Genomic DNA, 19,791 nt, shown 5'->3' with positions numbered 1-19,791 from the left:
ATTTTAAAAATTTGAACGAAAATCATTCATTATTTTTAAAATTAAAATAAAAAATTTTCATTATTTTTAAAATTAATTCTCCATTGTTTTTAAAATTAGAAGAAAAAAACTTCATTATTTTTAAATTTAGAAGGAAATTTCTTCATTAGTTTTAAAATTATAAGAAAATTCTTGGTTATTTTTAAACCAACTCTAACCTAATTTTTTACATGTAAAAAAAAATCAAGTATAAATCCACTAATTATATTAAATGGTTTAAAAATAATGATAAAAATATTTAATAAAAATGTAAATTTTAATAAATATTAAATTTAGTCTCAATTTAAAGATGAAAAAAATTGGAACTGAATTAAACAAAATTAATAAAAGAAACTAAACTAAAAAAAATTAACAAAAATTGGGACTAAATTAAATATAGAATAATAATATTTTGACAACATTTTTTTGACAACATTTTAACATCATTTATGTGTCATTCTGTGATTGGTTCAAAATTACTCCACAATCAATAATAATAATCATAAACATCTAACATGGACCAATCACAGAATGACACGTAGATGATATTAAAATGTTGTAGAAAAATGTTGTCAAAAGTATCATTATCCTTAAATATAAGATACATAACATTAATACTAACTTGACACATGACATTCACATTGCCATGTAACACATACATTGCCATATAACACTTACATTGTCTCTTGACATAATGTTGACTTGACATGTCTCCATTTTTTTTTAAATTTAAAAAATTAAAAACAAGTTTAAAAAGTTAAATAAAATAAAAAACTAACATGTAACACGTGTTGTTCATCTTTAATTAATGATTTAGAGAGAGTCATAAGAAGGATTGAATTGAATATAAGTTACCAAAATTTAAATCACATAAAAATAAACGAGTCTTACACAAGATACAAACAGGGACAAAAAATAGTATTAAGTCTAGTTTTTATTTTTAAATTAAATTAAATTATTTTTATTTTACCTTTTAACTAACACATTTTAAAATTTAATTATTTATTTTTCAATTTTACAATTTAATTTAACTATTTTCTTAGTCTAAAATAATTATCTATAACAGAAGCATTTCTACAAAATAAATAAAATTTATTTGCCATAAAAATATAAATTTTATTTACATATACTTTTAATAATAATAATAATATTTTTCTTAGTAACCACTATACACATCTCATTATTCATACTACACCTATTTAATCATTTTTTAAATTTAATATTTTTAAAATTACATAATTAAAATCTATATTTATTTAAATTATAAAAATTATTTATATTTACAAATAAATAAGATTATTTACCAAATGAATAAAAATATAATTAATTAAATAATGATGATTATTTTCTTTTATTTTTATAATTATTTATTACTTTTTTATTATTATAAAAAAATAAACCGGATATATTTTTACTAATAATTTTAATCAAAATTTGAAATAATAATAAATTTTAATTTTACATTCAAATTTAAAAAGGAAAAATATATTTAATCATTTAGTCCTGACTTAAGTATACAGAGCAAATATTATGCTAGAATACATACTTTTATTTTTATACATATTTTTTTTAATTGAGTGTTGTTAAAAATTAAAAATATTTAAAAAAATGAGCTTCAAAATCTTGAGTTATCAGATAAGCCTGTGTGCAGAAATCATCTCTTGAACCTTAAAATTCTGAAAATTTTAAGAAAAATAACAGAAAAAGAAGACATAGCGAGTGAGTGAATAGGATGAGGATTCGGAATCTCATAAGGGATTCGTTGTTAACACTAAACACCACCTGTCTTGAAATTCTATTTTCGTAACCAATGAAAAACCGAATCCGCACTTGTGCGCAATTCTGTTTTTTTGTGATAACAAACAACAGTGTGACCTGGTCTTGGTGATTCTTCAAACTAGGAAGAAGATATGAGAGTTTGAGTGGTGTAAAGAAATAAGTGCAAGGCTTCTCTTTGACCATTGCTCTCATTCCTTCAACTACCTTTCAATTTCAAAGTTTCAATAAAAGGGTCATCGTATAACTATATAATATACTACTGTGGTAGATATTGTATATTAAATTGGTATGGGACCACCACAGGAACAACATGAAGGACAGTCTGCGTCGTCTTCTTCTCAGCCTCAACCTTCTTTGGAGCCAGGGGTGGACACCAAGTCCACCATGATTCTCTCAACTTCATGGTTTACGCCAAAGAGGTGATTTTTCAATTTTTAGTTTATAGTTAATAGATCTGTGCTGAAAAAACACAGTGGGTAAAGGGAGGGAATTTTGAATTTTTTTTATGTGGGTATGTCATAGGGAGGAGGACTAAGACTTGGGTTTTCTTTTTCTCTCATCATTTTTTGTTGATTAAACGAAAGGGACTTTTTTCATTCCTTGATGAGTATTTGAGGTGTTGCTACTTTTCTTTTTTTAATGTTGGTCATGGATTTGAGTTGTTGGGTGTCGTATTATTCATGCTTGATCAGTGGAGGTGTATATTAAATTGAAATTTGAAAATTCAATGCTTTTGTGTGTTTGAAAAATTCTTGATCTCTTAATCTTGTCCTGTAGGTTGTTGGCTATATTTTGTGTGATTAACTTGTTAAACTATTTGGATCGAGGAGCAATAGCAAGTAATGGTGTTAATGGAAGTCAAGGAACTTGTAAAGGTGGGACCTGCAAATCTGGAACCGGAATACAGTAAGTGTAGGATATAGTAGGATCTTTGATATAAATAGTGAAAACATTTAAACATAAACTTTGGTATTACATATAGATGGAAAATGAAATTTCTACCCAGCAAGTTAACTGTTGCCTCTAACAGCTTTTCTTTAGTTTTGTGCCGTGACATATTGTACAGTTTATGGAGCATTAGATTAGATTTTCATAGCTTAGTAGTAGTAGTCTTGGCTACATCGTTTTCTCCTTCTATGCAGGGGGGACTTTAAATTGAGCAATTTTGAGGATGGAGTTCTATCCTCCGCGTTTATGGTTGGACTTCTTGTGGCTTCTCCAATATTTGCTTCTTTAGCAAAGAGGTAATGGATGTTTGTATTGAAATAGTTGTTTCATATTTCTGCTCGATACCTTTAATAAGTTTGGTCCATAGTTTGGTGGTTAACTCTTATTATTAATATCTCCTTATACTTGATAGGCTTTGTCTTTGTCTTGTTGACGGGCCACATGGAGAGTGAAATGCAGTAAAATGATCATTTTATGATAACTGATTTTATATGTATATCTGGGATTCCCCATGTAACCATATCCCATTTAGATGCCGCAAAGTGAAGGGGATAGGGGGCCACAAAAAAGTCTTGTACAGCACTTTTTGTACTTCACTTCCTATTTGGCGTGATGTATGTCAAGGTCCCATGGCATTTTGGGATCAAAGTACATAATTTACTTGAGACATAGTGACTTAAGTTCTTCCCACTCAATTTTCAAGCTTGGGCACATCCTACTTTAGACTCAGTGATGCGAACATTCTCTGGTTTTTCCTCGTCTATATAACTACAGATTTGTTATGGTTAGAGGATTAGCGTACCAATAACCAATTTATGATGTACACATTTAAGTCCTAGAATAAAGGCTGCTATTATTTTTCGTTTAGTTTTCGTGAAATGTACATGAGCAACTACTTGTTCATTTGTTGGATTCTTTATGTTTATTTAACTTAAATATTCAACCTTTAATGCTTCAGAAGATATTTTGCCAACTCATGACATTATGAAACCTCTGAAAACTGAAGAAGCTTTTGAACAACAACTGACTTGTTATATTGAAGTGTAGAATGTCCCCTTAGTTTGACTTTTTATCCTTTAAAATTAATGACTGCAAGATGACTATAATGTTTTGCAGCATATAATTAGCCGCACATGTAAAATTAAGCCACCCATGGTTTAGACCTATTTTCCGTTAAATTTAGGTTTCCTATGTTTGTTAGACATAATCATCTAATAATGAAAACTTCTTATATCTGTTACACAAACTGACTATTGTTTATGTGATTCGTAATTGCTATTATTGGCTTAGATAAATGTTTAATCATTATATAATTCTACTATTTGCAGTGTAAACCCATTTAGACTTATTGGAGTTGGATTATCTGTTTGGACTCTTGCAACCTTGTGTTGTGGTTTCTCTTTCAATTTCTGGTCCATTTCAGCATGCCGCATGTAAGTGTCTTCCATTATATTTTGAACTCCATTGCTTTTGTATACACAATATAGTACACGATGCAAGAGTAATCTTATTTTGTTTCTTATATATTTGTATTTCTCTACAGGCTAGTTGGTGTAGGTGAGGCGTCATTTATAAGTCTTGCAGCACCTTTCATTGATGACAATGCCCCAGTTTCACAGGTTTGTTTCTGTCCCTGGTAATTATCTTAGAATGTTTCTATTGTCTATTATGCTCTTGTGTAGCCATCTTGTACACTTCAGTTATTGAACTCTGAAGCAATTTTATGGGATCTTGGTTCAATTATTAGCTCCATGTACAAATACGATATGAATATACGTTAATTTTAGTATAAATGCCTTTCAAATCGTGAATCTACATGCTTTGTGCAATTATATTTTGGATTCAATTATTAAAATTATATATTAAAGATTTAGAATATTTGTTTAACAAGTTGTCATTGGTGGTCTATTTGGGGTAAACCAGTGGAATATTTGCTTTAATTATTCTGGAGAGTTGATCTACATTAGTTGTGTGCTTGCTTCCTTTCAACATTTTTATAGTTTATAATATATAATATCTTATAAAACTGACTGATGTTTTCCCTTCCCTTGTTGGTAGTTGAAATGTTATATGGCATTGTGACTATCATGTGTTTTCTTTATGGTGGAAACCTATCTTACATTGGTGTGTCTCAGAAAACGGCATGGCTCGGTACATTTTACATGTGTATACCAGCAGGATATGCAGTTGGCTATATCTATGGTGGTTTGGTAAGATTTTGATTTTGTTTGGCATTATCAAATTGTAGTTGTAAAACCTGTAAATTAGGTAAAGAGGAAATATTTAGTTTCAATAATATATATAGATAGATTGACAGCATAGTTCTCTATAAATTTGAAAACTGAATGAAAAGTATAATGTTTTAGATAGGAAAAATCTTAAACCGGAAAGTCCTTAAGGTAGAAAGGGTGTACAAGTAGTCCATTGATAATAAATCTGGAATGACAACTGTCTCCTCCCCTTTCACTTACAATAGAAACCAAATTTGGACCTGTATGTAGGTAAAGGAAATATTGTCATGTATCAGTACTTATACTTTAGCATCAATCATGTATATCTCTTTTTATTAATTGCTTTTAATGTGGTTTTTATTATTTTATCCTTTCATTGTCTATAAACAGGTTGGAAGCCATTTTGGTTGGCGATGGGCATTTTGGGTGGAAGCTGTGTTGATGTCTCCGTTTGCTATTTTCGGATTTTTTATGAAGCCATTGCAGTTGAAAGGTGCACATTTTTCCTGCATTTGTTTCACATAGTGCCCTAACATTGTTTCCCATCACTAAACTACTTGTGCATACAGGTTTTGCCCCTGCAGATTCAGAAAAGAAACTGAAACTTGAGACAGCTGAGTCAGAAACTCAAGGTAGCATTATGTTTTATAGTGGTGCTACAAAGCCAAATAAATTTCTCCATTTTGGAAAGAGTATTTACTGGAATTGCGTCTGATACAAATATATGTGGATGGAAGTTCTATAAAGAAAGAGTAATGTGAATATAGACTCGCGCTCATGCTTAGTACTATATACATGACAGCATATCTACCATTGAACATATAATTTAAAATTTAAAACTATAAGTTCTCTATGGAATTTAATAATAGATAGATATGAACATGATGAGTCCCTACGCTCTTTGGAAACCTGCCCTCAGACCTTAGCTATTAAGGGAAAGCTATCAAACACTTCAATGCTTCATTGATTATCCCATATTACTCAATGTGGGCTTAGGTACCCCCATAACAGTACCTAAGTCTTATATCATAGTACCACTTCTAAGAATCAACATCTTGGCGGGGATTTCACTCTAGGGTTTTCAGAGACATAGACAACTTGTTGTGATACTATTTGATGAGAACCCTGACACTTGGGGAACCCACAGCTAGCTATTAAAGGGGAGAACTAAACACTTAAATATTCCACCAAGCATTCCAAGTTACTCAACGCGAGACTTAGACACCCCATAATACCCAAGTCCCTAGCAACATACTACTAAGCATAGGAATAAATGTAAAATGTTAGAAACCATGTGCAATTATTGGTTTCTGTTCTTCCGGGTTCATTGTTCACCAAAAGTGACTTTCCGACAAGCTTTCTCTAGCTGACAACTCCCACCACTGACATCACCTTGTGTGAAAACCGACTCCATTAAACATTTTTTCTCTCTAGTAGCTGTCCAGCTCTTCTACAATTGTCATTTTGCTCAGCATTTTTTTCTGTTCAGCTGTCACCGGCTCTCCAAGTATTTTTGCTCTCTAGTAAACGCCATGACCAATTTAGTTCTCTACTAGCCACTGCAATCTCCAAGCAGTTTTTTACTCTCCAGCGCCTGTCTTGCAACACCCGTCATGCCCTCAAATCAATAGTGAACCTTTGTTATTGTATACTTTGTTAACTCCAGCAACTAATTGACTAACATGTTCATTTCTCAAGGAGTCTTGTGTTGATGACATTTGTAACAAGTTTGACTTATATGATAGATGCCTGAGCTTGAGAAGGACTGTTAGAATCTTGTAGATATATAAAAATCCTATAGATATAGTAACCGTTGATACTAGGATCAACTAGATTGATTTTATCTTTGTGTTATCACCCTAATATAGAGTATTGAATATTTTGTTGCTACAAAATTGAATAGCTCTATTGTGGTCTATGCACAGAAATTTATCATTTATCTTCTCGGTTTTTGTCTTTTCAACAAAATTAAATGATAGATATTCTATGCTAAGTCAACTCTATTCAGTTTCACACAAAATTAATAAATTATACTTTTTTAGCTGTAGATTCTAACCAGCTTATCTCTCGTAGGATGTGCCCATGCTATTTTCCTTCATTGCTTCTTTAAACTTATTTTTTCCGTAGTTATTTCTCCTGTACTATGAAATAGCATTTCTTCTCCCTTTATTGTAGGACTCCCGACCCTTCTTTTTTATAATTCAGTGGTATTATTGTGACTTATCTGAAGAAAAGGTTAAAATCTATTCCTCTCCTAAGATGCCGTCGTAGTTGAGCAGACTTTCAGATAAACAACTATGGGTTTACATGTGTTCTTCAGTTTTCTCTTGCCCTTCCTTTGAAGACTAGTAGGGAGAATAGACATTTTGCTTTATAAACTACAAAGTTGTAGACGTGTACTAATCAAAATTTTGAACTACACTTTTTCTTGGAAGGCTCAAAATTGTCTGTGTTTGAAGTTCTTGTAACCATTCCACCGTTTCATGATTGTTTAGAAATCAATATGCATTTTCTCTGGGACAGGCTCAGCTCTGACTAAATTTTTTCAGCTCACTAAAGTTTACATTTCGGTTTTATTGGTCAGCTTCTGTTTCACGAGATCTTTTGTTGAATTTAACAAAATTCACTTATTTTATGAAAAGATGTGAATGCTTCAAATGGAAAAGATGAAACGTTGTCCTTGAAGGCAGAGTTCAGAGACAAAAGCGCACATGAACCTTCCAGGTAAGAACAATAATAAATCATTCTTGGTTTATTGAGTGCTGTTTTACAGAATATATGACCCATTGGCCATTATTGCCGATGGAAGCATTTTTCTCATCTTTATTAAGGATAAAATTATCTCCCTCCACCTGAGGATGATTACCCCCACTATCCTTATTTACTAATTTCTTTTTCCCTCTATTGATTGACTGAATGTGTCTGATATAACTCACTGAATAATGTTCATAATTATATTTTTTTAATGTCTGTCTTATCTTAGGTCTAAATGTGCAACCACAATATTCGGTCAGTTCTCAAGATTTCTGCAAGACGTGAAAGAACTGCTTCTTGACAAGGTTTTTGTCGTCAATGTTCTAGGTACTTTGTCTTCCTGCTAATCTACTATGTGCATCTACTTGTTTTTTGTGATCTAATTTGTGTTGTTAAATTCATCTTAGAACCTGCATATACCTTACTTCTTTAGGAACTTCATATATCAATAAGCTCTACCTATATTTTACCATGTTGAACAATCATATTGTTTTTTTCATAATTTAATTACGTCGCATGAATGTCCATTTGCAGGGTACATAGTATACAACTTTGTAATAGGTGCTTACTCGTATTGGGGCCCCAAAGCTGGTTATAGTATATATAACATGGTGAGATTTTATTTGGTCATATGACCACAACTATACATGAGATTTCATTAACACGGTTGTTCCTTCTATCTCTAATTCTTTTTACTTTCTTAATATAAGTATACTTCCAGTAATTTTATAATTTGAAGGTGATATGCAATATTATTGCTGTACTATTATTATATTAAATAATTGTATTGAGAACAATTTACTTTGGCAGGCTAATGCAGATATGATGTTTGGAGGAATTACAGTTGTATGTGGAATATTGGGCAGCTTAGGAGGAGGCTTTCTTCTTGATTACGTGAATAGCACAATATCAAACGCATTTAAGGTTGGTATTTGAATTCAGAGAGTGAATTCTAGAATTTCTTTTGTAGAAGTTTATGCATTGCCTAAACTGCTCTGCCTGAATCATTGTCCCTAACACAAACTGCAGTCATCTATATACATGAAGTGACCTCGGTTTAATTGACCAAAAAGAGTGGCTTTTTGCCTCATTAAAACCTTCTGTACTATATTGCAGTAAGAGCTTAGGAGTGTATGTTGTTGTATCTGGATAGGAAAATTTGTTTTCAGTCACATTATCTGATTCTTAATTGATCAAAGTATGTCTAATATGTTTTTAACATCATGGTTTCAGAATTGAAATTATTTGCCTGTGTAGAAAAATAACTTTTTCACAAAATAAGGGAACCCTTTTATCAAAGTCTGCTGTGAGTAAATTTCATTAATCAATTTTTCAAAATGTTTTTTAAGAAAGATTTCAGTGTTTATCAACTCTGTTTTCCTCTAATAAGTCCATCTAAAGTGTACATGTGTAATGATTCAAGCTGTAATGGATAATTAAGTGAACTTTTAGGCCATGCATACTGACTTAATTTGTGATCTCCATGAAACAGTCCTAAAATTCGCATAGAAACTCCATTGCTCTTTCATGAATATTTTCAACTCTTTTTGGCAGCTTCTATCATTAGCAACTCTTACTGGTGGCGCATGTTGTCTTGGTGCCTTCTTATTTAGAAGCGAGTATGGCTTCTTGGCTCTTTTTGCTGTTGGTGAACTACTTGTTTTTGCCACTCAGGTACTTCCCTTCTCTTTGAGAATTTCTTCGTGTTTTTGCCACTCAGCAGGCACTTCTTTCCATTGTAACCATTTTTCTCTTTTCTGTATTGGATACATTTCCTGTTTCTAATCCAACCTAAAAGATCATTTTTTTAATGGAAATGGAATAGAGTTAGTACACTACGTCTACCATGATAGTTTTCTGTTACATTATTTTATGTATAAGCTATAGTTTGTGATCATTAGAACTCATGGTCCAATAGCTTAACACTTTTTTTTTTATAATTTTGCCTCATGTTTTTGATTTAGGCTCCTGTGAATTATGTGTGTCTCCATTGTGTTAAACCAAGTTTGAGGCCGCTGTCTATGGCTTTGTCTACTGTTGCTATTCATCTCTTTGGAGATGTACCTTCCTCACCTCTTGTTGGAAAAGTCCAGGTTAGTCTTTTTTAAGTTGTATTCATTACAAATTTTTAAGGGAAAATAGTTACCTTTACTTTTCCACAAAATGACAAATCAGTTGACGCCTTTGTGGCTTTACTTTTGGTAAAATTTTAACTGTACATTATTTACCAGAGGGGTGGATATTGGCTAACCAAATAGACAGAAAAACCAATGTATTATATCATGATCATTGTACAATGCTAAATTGTTGATTCATACACATTGATAATGCAGGACAAAATCAATAACTGGAGGACGACTGCTTTGATTCTTACAAGTATATTTTTTCCAGCAGCTGCAATATGGTTTATAGGTTAGTCATTATGCAACATCTATTGGTTTTCTACAATCATATCACATTACTAATTTCTTAATCATATATCATTATCGTAATCTATAAGAGCAACGTTGCATCATAAGAAAAAGGAAAGTTGCTGGACTAGAGCAACATTGATGGTTGTAGAAATCATGTCCAATCCAACCTAAAAGTAAATGAGAACAAGTCACATCTATCATATCATGGATGTGCAAGATTGATCTAGTTGGTAAGAATAAGATTCATATCTTACAAGAATGTGAGCATACAAAGTCTTTGTTGCCGTAAGACTTCTTTGAATCTTGAAATATATTATCAACCCTAGTGAACTCCCGATGCCTACCTCACCTATACTTCTTCACACCAAAGCCAAAACACCGTGATGGATGGCCATTAGAACTGCTTAAAATACCATACTCATGATAAAAAATGTGTGGAAAATATGGAAATGGAAAAGCTTTCTGAAGCGTATGTGTTCTGATATCACTGTGCATTACTGCAGGAATATTTTTGCACAGTGTGGATAGATATAATGAAGCTAGTGAGCATGAAGGATCTAGCGTGGAAAGGACAAACACAGCACCATTGGTCGAAGAGAACACTGCTAAAACACCAATATCTGGTCAAACCCAACAATGCTGATTTTTTTATATTTTGATTCAGTTTGCCTAGAATTTGTTTCATAGCACATTGAAATGTTAATAGATTCTTTTCTCTATTATTTTCTCGAAATTTTGCTTTATTTCTTTTTTTAGTGTAAATAACTTTTTGCTTTGGGTGAAATTAGAGGCTATTTTGGTAGCGTTTACCCTCTTTTCTGGCAAAGATTATTAGAACTGTGTTGGTTAAGTTATGTTTCACTATCTTGGGCATAACCTTGTAAATATATATGATCAATTTCTCCAAAATTTACTTTGTTTTCTAGTGCAACTGCTTACCCTTCCTTCTGGTTCTGTTATCGTTTTACTAGCATAGTGATAAGACCAATTCATTGGGTTGAATAAAAGAATTAGGGTTGAAAGGTTCTTTACTAAAATGGGTCAAAACCATTTTAGATTACATAATCTGAATTTATTTTGAATCGCACAATCTAAAATTTAAAATTGTATTTTAGATTATACTATATAATTTGAAAATATATTTTGAATTGTATACTTCAAAAATATATTATAAATTATAGAGTCTCAAATACATCTCTCTGAATCCCAAAACATTTCTACATTACATAATCTAAAATCTGAAAATGTACTGTTAATAGCTTAATACAAAAATTTGAAATATAATTTCAAATGGAAAATACATGTTTAGATTATATAATCCAAAATGTTTTCACATTCTAAAATGTGTTAGATTATACAATTTCAAACATGTTTTTATATTTTACATTCCGAAAATATAAGACATGAGTAATTTGGATTTTTTCCAGCACCTCATGGATGTGTATGAGGAAATCATGAGGTGGAAGAAGAAATAATCTCTACCAAGTTTCTTATATTTTGTACCTTTGATTAGGTCATTTTATTAAGAGCACATTAAGATTGAAAATAAATGAGAAATCATTCTAGAATGATGAGCTTGCATATGAAAAAATATCAAATTTGTTGTTAACTCTTTCTTCAGCCTTTAAAATATCCTAAATTTAATATTTTAAAATATATTAAAAACCTTTTTATCATATCAAAATTAATTTGGAAGACAAAAAAAAAGACAATATCATAAAAAATCTAGACATAAAAATTTATAGGCTTAATATCAATTTTGGTCCCAATTTTTGTCAACAGTCAGATTTCCAGCTATGCAATCAGTGAATAACATGTCCTTTAACTACTAGAGTGGACAATTTAAGGCGTAGCGAGGTAGGTGTGACCAATGAGGCCTTCCCACGTGTCATCCCCTTACCCACCCAAAATTAGGGTTTTAGATTGGGGAAAGGGATCTCATGCGCCTCTTCTCTCTTCTTCTTGTGGTGCAAATTAGGGATGGATTTGCAGGTATGTGAAGAAACTTGGTGTTGCTGTGGCTAGCTAAATGGTGGAGAGGTTGATTATGGTAATCCTTGCGGCTGCACATGGTGTCGCGACATGGTTGCGATCGAACGGAGAAGACGAAGATGTTTTGATGCACGATGATTGGAGGTGCAATGTTGATGCTTCTCGCTTGGTCGCAATTCTGTGTGCAGGTTTTGAACTGGTTTCGCGAAGGAGATTGCAACTCTGCAATTTTAGGGTTTGCATGGTGGCGGCGACACTAAGGTCTTCCGATGTTGATGGCGGCGTTGACTTGAGGCATTGGTGGCAAGTTAGGCACTGCTTGTGTTGCGAAGAAGAAGTGGCTTATCACTATTGTTGTTGGGTCGCGTTTCTGGGTTCCTCTCTACAGGTACGTGTTGATGGTGGTTAGGTAGTGTCGTGGTGGCGGTCTGCAATGAAGGGAGAGTGGTGGCGTATTTGGGCTTCACAGCGGCGGGTCGGGTGGGGTTTGATGGTGGTGAGGTGTTGTCCACGTCAGCAGATAAATGACATGTCATTAACTGATTGCAGAACTGGACATTTGGTCGTTAACTATTTAAACGATGTTTGCAAAAAAGACTAAATTGAACACAAATTACGATATTTAGGACTACATTTAACGTAAAACAAAATTAGGACCATTTCGAATAAAGCTGACAAAAATTGGGACTAACCGTGATATTAAGCCAAATTTATAAATATATCCTTTCAAGAATTTAATCTCATAAATGGATAATTGACACAAAAATTATCAATATTATAAACTTATTTATTGGTATTTTGAGTTTGCTTTTAGATTACATTTGAGTTATATGTTACTTTTTTTTTATTTTGAATTGTCTTACGAGTTTAACATCATTTTAGAGTAAAATTTATTTAAATTTGAAATACAAAAATATTGTAATTTTTTTTAATTTAAAAAAAATTAAAATTAAATGAATCAGTAAACCGAGTTAGGTTGGCTCACTAAGTGGCCAACCCGTAATGGGTCGGATCGAATAACCTGTTTTGACAACACTAACTTTGGTTATTTGATTTTGTGTTGTGAGTAAAAATTTAGTAGATTTACACTAAAAATTGGATAATTCAATTTAGATATTAATTTATAAATAAAAGGTAAAAATATAATATGTATTTATAATCCTCTTTTAAACTCAAGAAAATTTTCAAAATATATAACTTTTTTCCTGAGGAGTTAGATACACAAAATATATATACCTACACAAACGATTATACTTTAATGGGCCATTAGTAATTTCACTACTTCTCAATCATTCTACCTGCAGATTCATTTACTCATGTATAATATTTACTCATGTATAATATACAAGCATTGCAAGCTGACAAACCACAAACAAATAAATAGAGGTAATTTAAAACTTATAAGCTTTAAATAAGAAAATGATATATTATAAATTCATAAAATAACTACATAGGTTTCAAAAATCATACAATCAATAATCAACAAGGCTCACATAATACAACATATACTAATAACAATAAATACAACCTCCAAAGGATTGGTATATTGACTAGGGCTATGAGATTTTGCACTTATATATGCTCAATCACTATTATCATTTAGGAGTTATAACTATGACATGTCTGGACCTCTTCCGATCCATAAAGCATGACAAGGTAATTCAATATCTCTCCTGAGTTTAACTACTATCGATACTCTCTATATAAACCTCCATCGACTCTAGTTATTGTCATCTACATGACTCCAATTACTAGCAGAGTTAGGATGATCTCATATTTGCCTTCATCGTCAATACACCTCACACTAAATCAATTCATGGTAGAACTCCCTCCCTAAGAATAACTACTTTATCATTACATTCAAATACATCTTAATTTATAATAACATTATAAGGATAGAAAACACAATCACGAGAAAAATAGCAAAACACAATATATGACACATGACTTATTCATCACATTCTCATAAAATCTTAAATCATCACACTATGTCATACATATGTATTTTATCTCAATCCAAACTCATCTCACTGCATCACGTTTTCATGTTCCAATTGAACACTTTCCTTTTTATTATTCTCAAAGAAGAATATTTTTTCTTTCTTTTTACCAAACATATGTGGATCCAATCACGATCTTCTAATTCTAATAAGAACAAGAAATCTTTCGCGATCAATCCTTTTGCCCCATTCTTCAATAATCAGAAAGATCCTTTTCAATCAAATTTGAATTTTTTTCGTTTGGAATCAGGACTCTTCTACTGCATTTTTCTTTACTTTCTTTTTTTCTTTTCTTTCATCATTCCTTAACTCCCACAAGGTTTGGTCCTATAGAATCTGACCCATTTCATCATTGAGCGAAAAGTACGAAAAAAAATCATATCTCACTTATTGTTTATTTCAAATTACATGTTAATAATTCATCATTTATTTTCTATTACATTAGCATAACATTCAATTACCGTGTTTTCATTAAATACATCAAAACTACAAGATGCATCACTTTATACACAAACCTCAAATCAAAGATCACAATTTTCAAAGTGAAGAATCATGTGTCTAGAATCAACTGTCAAAACTTTAGCTTAATCCAATAATTAACAAAACGAGAATCTCAATTTTCCCATTATGACTCAAAACATAAAATAGAGGGACATCAAATGCTACAAACCCCTAGGACTCACTAATTTGAGAGCGTCTAGCAAAATGAAAGTTAGAAAATTTGTTGATATTAGCAAACCATAATCAATTGCACGTTTCTATTGTAGTTATTTAGGTCATGCATCAAATTCTTGTTATTATAGAAATGTTAGTGCTCCTAAAGGTAAATACAAATGGATTCCTAAGGAACCATTGAAACCTCCTAACATAAAAGGACCTAAATTTAATTGGGTACCTGCCACCAACCTCTAATTTATGATGCAGGACAATAAAAAGGGATAGGATCAATGTGGTATCTTGATAGCGGTTGTTCAAGACACATAACTGGAGATGCAAGGAAGTTCGATTGTATATCCTACAAAACCAGTAGGCATGTCACCTATGGAGACAACAACAAGGGTAAAATTCTAGGCACTGGTAAAGTAAAGACTTCCTCCTCTTTTAAATTGAAAATGTGTTTTTAGTTGAAGGTCTTAAGCATAACCTGTTAAGCATTAGCCAACTATGTGACAAGGGTTTAAAAGTCACCTTTGAGGCAAATCACTTTTTAATTTGTTGTGCATCGTCTAATAAACTAGTATTAGTAGGTAAAAGATATCACAACATTTACATGGTTGATTTTGAGAATACCTCTTAAGTTTGTTGTGTGCTTGCTAGCAAAAGAAGATGAATCATGGCTATGGCATAAAAGGCTTGCACATATACATATGTCTCACCTAAACAAACTTGTAACAAAGGGTCTTATGATAGGTTTGCCTAAAATTAAATTTGAACCTGACAGGTTGTGTGATGCATGTCAAAAAGGAAAATAGATAAAAACATCTTGGTTTAATGTCTCGGTAGGTCCCTATTTTCGGCGTGAATTTCAAATAGGTCCCTTTTCTTTTCGGCGTCTCAATTGGGTTCTTTTTTGTGTAAAATTGGAGCAATTAGGGGTCTGCCGTCAAATTACACAAACGGCCGTTTAAGTTTGCCTACGTGTTATTAAAAATGATTTTGAATTAATTTTTGTATTAAAAAATGGATTTGTTCTTCAAGGGCAAAAAAGGCAAAATGGGGCAAACCCTTTTCATATAATCCTCTTCATATCATCTTCTCTTTGCCATTCCTCTGATAACCTCCAATCGCACCTCACCGGCGTTAGCCACGACAAACAGTGGAAGGAGCAGCCTTACGCACCTGCAGCAGCGCGACGAATCGAACATCTACCACACAGATTTGCGTCTCACAACACCTCCATTACAGATCTTGCGTTTGTGATAGATAGTGATATCACTTTCAAGAGTAAAGAATGGGTGACAAGAAGAAAAAGGCTCAGATGTTTGTGAAACTAGTGTCTGCTGCCGGCACTGGATTTTGTTGATTTACCTTGATTTATGTAGTTCTGGGTTAGATTTGTTCGGTTTAGATTAGGAAATTACCTAAATAAGAGAGGATTGTGGCAGCTTTGTGTTAGAGTTTTGTAATGATTGTTTCAGAGAGGAAATTACCTTGATTTATGTAATGATTTTTGGGTAGAAATTACTTGTACCCATTTTCAGGTCAATCTGGAATCAACACTCTAACTGCTCAACTTCAATACAACCTTTAATATTGTCGTTTTTGGTCAAGCATTGGTTACCACTAAGTGGCATTGTTGTTGGAATAGAATGTCTAACTTCTGTTCATATTCTCACTGGCCCTCTGTTTGTTTGCTTCGTTTATTCTTGGATTATGCCAGCTCAAGTAAGGCACTTAAAAGTTAGTTTGCAATTACGGTTGAGCTCAATTATGTAGAGATTTTTTTCCCAGTCTCTGCCTACTGCAACCATACAAACTCCAACCATACAAACTCCAACCTTTGACTCCTCTCATCCGTAACCACCTCAACGCCTTCATCATCTATCATACACTTCTCACACTACTCTCCACCCGTCACACTACTCACCTGTATTCACTAGGAACCATCAAGAACCACTCGGGCACAAACAAAACAAATTTTGAGTTTCTGTTCATGTCTCCAACAGTCAAAAAACAGGAACAGTGAGAAGCACGGTGAAGTTAGGTTGTTGGAGAAGAGCGAAGAAGGAGAAGGTCGCGTTGACGCTGGTAAATCTTCCTCCTATGGTGACCGTCATCGCCGGTGGCTGTCCTAGCTTGACGGAGCGTGGTCGCGCAACGGTCGCCTGACTGGAGATCTCGAGGGGTCGCGACGGTTGTGGACGCTGGTGCAGGAGTGCTTTGCCCGAAGTGAAGCGGGGCGCTGGGAGAAGCCCTGGTGGTGACCGGCGTCGTCGCCGGCGGTCCTGATAGCGAATAGCATCGTGACCTCTTGTAAGTTCTTCATTCGGAAGGGATTTCCCCTCCGCGCTTCCAATCGAAGAAGAAAAGAAGAACCGCGCTTCCAATCGAAGAAGAAAAGAAGAAAAGGGTTTGCCCCAGTTTGCCTTTTTTGCCCTTGAAGAACAAATCCATTTTTTAATACAAAAATTAATTCAAAATCATTTTTAATAACACGTAGGCAAACTTAAACGGCCGTTTGTCTAATTTGACGACAGACCCCTAATTGTTCCAATTTTACACAAAAAAGAACCCAATTGAGACGCCGAAAAGAAAAGGGACCTATTTGAAATTCACGCCGAAAATAGGGACCTACCGAGACATTAAACCAAACATCTTTTAAACCTAAACAAGTCATATCAACTTCTATACCACTAGAGTTATCCACATGAATCTATTTGGTCCATCAAGAATAAAAAGTCTAGGAGGAAACTACTATGGATTTGTTGTTTTTTATGACTACTCTAAATTCACATGCACATTTTTCATTGCATCTAAGAGTGACACTTTAAAGGTCTTTAAGAAGTTTGCTTCCATAATTCAAAATGAGAAAGAGCTAGAATAAAGTATTTTATAAGTAACCATGGGAGGGAATTCCAAAGTGAAAACTTTGAGATCTTTTGTGAAGACCATGACATTTCACATAATTTCTCTACACCTAGAACACCACAATAGAATTGTGTAGTTGAAAGAAAGAATATGTCTAGAAGAATTAGTTATAACCATGCTCAATGAAAAATCACTACTTAAATATATTTGGGCTGATGTTGCTAATACATGATGTTATATGCTAAATAGAACCCTTATGAGACCAATATTAAAACTCACTCCATATGAACTGTTTAAAGGAAGAAAATCAAACATAACACACTTAAGACTATTTGGTTGTAAATGTTTTGTGTTAAATAATGGTAAAAGAAATATGGGTAAGTTTGATTCTAAAGCAGATGAAGGAACTTTTCTGGGTTATTCTTTAACAAGAAAACCCAGTCGAATATACAATAAACGTACTTTAACTGTAGAAGAATCTGTTCATGTTGCTTTTGATGAATGTCTTGATAGTTTAACTAACTCTCTTCAACCAAGAGAAAGTTTAAATGTAAATGAAACAAGTATAGATGTAACAAGAGATGTGGAGGAGGTCCAAGAAGAACATACATCAGACAAGCCTGAAAAAGAATAAGCAAATGATCTTCCTAAGGACTGGACAATACTAAGGGATATGTTATTAGAGAATGTGATAGGAGATGTTTCCAAAGGGATATCCAAAAGAAGACAACTTGGACAATTCTGCATGAATGTAGCATTTATGTAACAAGTGGAACCAAAAAGTGTAACTAAAGATTATAGGATGAAATTTGGTACCTAGAAATGCAAGAGGAACTCAATCAGTTCAAAAGAAACAATGTTTGGGAGCTTGTTCCAAGAAGTAGTGTCCATCAGGTAATTGAAACTAAATGAGTGTTTATAAACAAGATGGATTATTCTGGAGCTACTGTAAAGAATAAGGCAATACTTGTGGCTAAGGGATATAATCAAGAAAAAGGAATTGGCTATGATGAAACATATGCACCAGTTGCTAGGCATGAAGTTATTTGAATCCTACTAGCTATTGCATCAATGCTTAACTTTAAATTGTTCCAAATTGATGTGAAAAGCGCATTCTTAAATGGATATATGAAATAAGAGGTCTTTGTATAACAACCCCCTGATTTCCACGACTTTGAGCTTCCTGACCATATCTTCAAGCTAAAGAAAGCACATTATGGGCTAAAACAAGCCCCTCACTCATGCTATGAAAGGTTAAGTGAATTTCTACTTAAGAATAGCTTTCAAAGGGGTAAAGTTGATTTTACACTTTTCATCAAAAATCTGGAAATAACCTGTTATTCCTACAAATCTATGTATATGATATTATCTTTAGTTCTACTAGCCCTCACTTGTGCCAAGAATTTTCTGAGTGTATGTAGGAGGAGTTTGAAATGTCCATGATGGGGGAGTTAAATGTTTTCCTTAGATTACAAGTGAAACAATGCTCTACGGGAATATTCATCCATCAATCCCAGTACTGCACTAAAATTCTAAAAAAGTACAAAATGGATGGCTCCAAAGAATCATTAACCCCAATGGTTATAAATTGCTATCTGGACAAGGATGAAGTAGGTAAGAGTGTGGAACATAAACTATATAGAGATATGATTGGATCCTTGCTCTACTTAACCGTCAATCGCCTTGACATTATGCATAGTGTATAAGTTTGTGCTAGGTTTCAATCTTGTTCTAAAGAGTCTCATTTAACAACTGTAAAAAGAATAATGAAGTACTTAAAAGGGAATAAGGCAATAAGCTTATGGTACCCAAGAGGTGCAAACATCTCACTAACAGGTATAGTGATTCTAACTTTGGGGGGTTTAAGCTTGATAGAAAAAGTACTAGTGGTATTTGTCATTTGCTAGGATGTTAACTAATCACTTGACACTCAAACAAGCAAGCTTGTGTGGCTTTATCCATCATAGAAGCTTAGAATATTGCAACTGGGGGTTGTTGTGCTCAATCACTATAGATTAAGAGTCAATTAGAGGATTATGGAATTCATTTAGATAGAATCCCTCTTAGGTGTGATAACACTAGCGCCATAAATCTCACCAAAAATCCAATCATACATTCCAAAACCAA

General features: G+C 33.0%; 1 protein-coding gene across 1 annotated transcript; it reads left to right on the top strand.

The window, feature by feature from the left end:
• Positions 1 to 1,715: 1,715 nt before the first annotated feature.
• Positions 1,716 to 11,075, top strand: LOC148193294 (putative sphingolipid transporter spinster homolog 2). The gene is made up of 16 exons (XM_088098985.1): positions 1,716 to 2,216; positions 2,575 to 2,703; positions 2,940 to 3,041; positions 4,074 to 4,178; positions 4,289 to 4,364; positions 4,881 to 4,955; positions 5,367 to 5,469; positions 5,546 to 5,608; positions 7,619 to 7,700; positions 7,960 to 8,057; positions 8,265 to 8,341; positions 8,541 to 8,654; positions 9,285 to 9,404; positions 9,695 to 9,823; positions 10,064 to 10,142; positions 10,648 to 11,075. The coding sequence occupies exons 1-16, from the start codon at positions 2,086 to 2,088 to the stop codon at positions 10,785 to 10,787; spliced, it is 1,623 nt and encodes a 540-aa protein (XP_087955111.1). The 5' UTR covers positions 1,716 to 2,085; the 3' UTR covers positions 10,788 to 11,075.
• The last annotated feature ends 8,716 nt before the right edge of the window (positions 11,076 to 19,791 follow it).

The sequence above is a fragment of the Vigna umbellata genome, chromosome 9, assembly GCF_029865625.1.
Source record: "Vigna umbellata cultivar VRB3 chromosome 9, Vumbellata_1.0, whole genome shotgun sequence".
In the NCBI taxonomy this organism is placed as follows: domain Eukaryota; kingdom Viridiplantae; phylum Streptophyta; class Magnoliopsida; order Fabales; family Fabaceae; genus Vigna; species Vigna umbellata.
The sequence above is the reverse complement of the archived record's forward strand: the minus strand, read 5'-3'. Positions and strand labels throughout refer to the sequence as shown.

What these genes read in the sequence shown, in the direction of transcription:
- LOC148193294 (XM_088098985.1), top strand. Translation starts at nt 2,086, where the DNA reads ATGGGACCACCACAGGAACAACATGAAGGACAGTCTGCGTCGTCTTCT. An exon ending in TCATGGTTTACGCCAAAGAG is followed by an intron (nt 2,217 to 2,574) that starts GTGATTTTTCAA and finishes CTTGTCCTGTAG; the next exon opens with GTTGTTGGCTATATTTTGTG. An exon ending in TCCATTTCAGCATGCCGCAT is followed by an intron (nt 4,179 to 4,288) that starts GTAAGTGTCTTC and finishes ATTTCTCTACAG; the next exon opens with GCTAGTTGGTGTAGGTGAGG.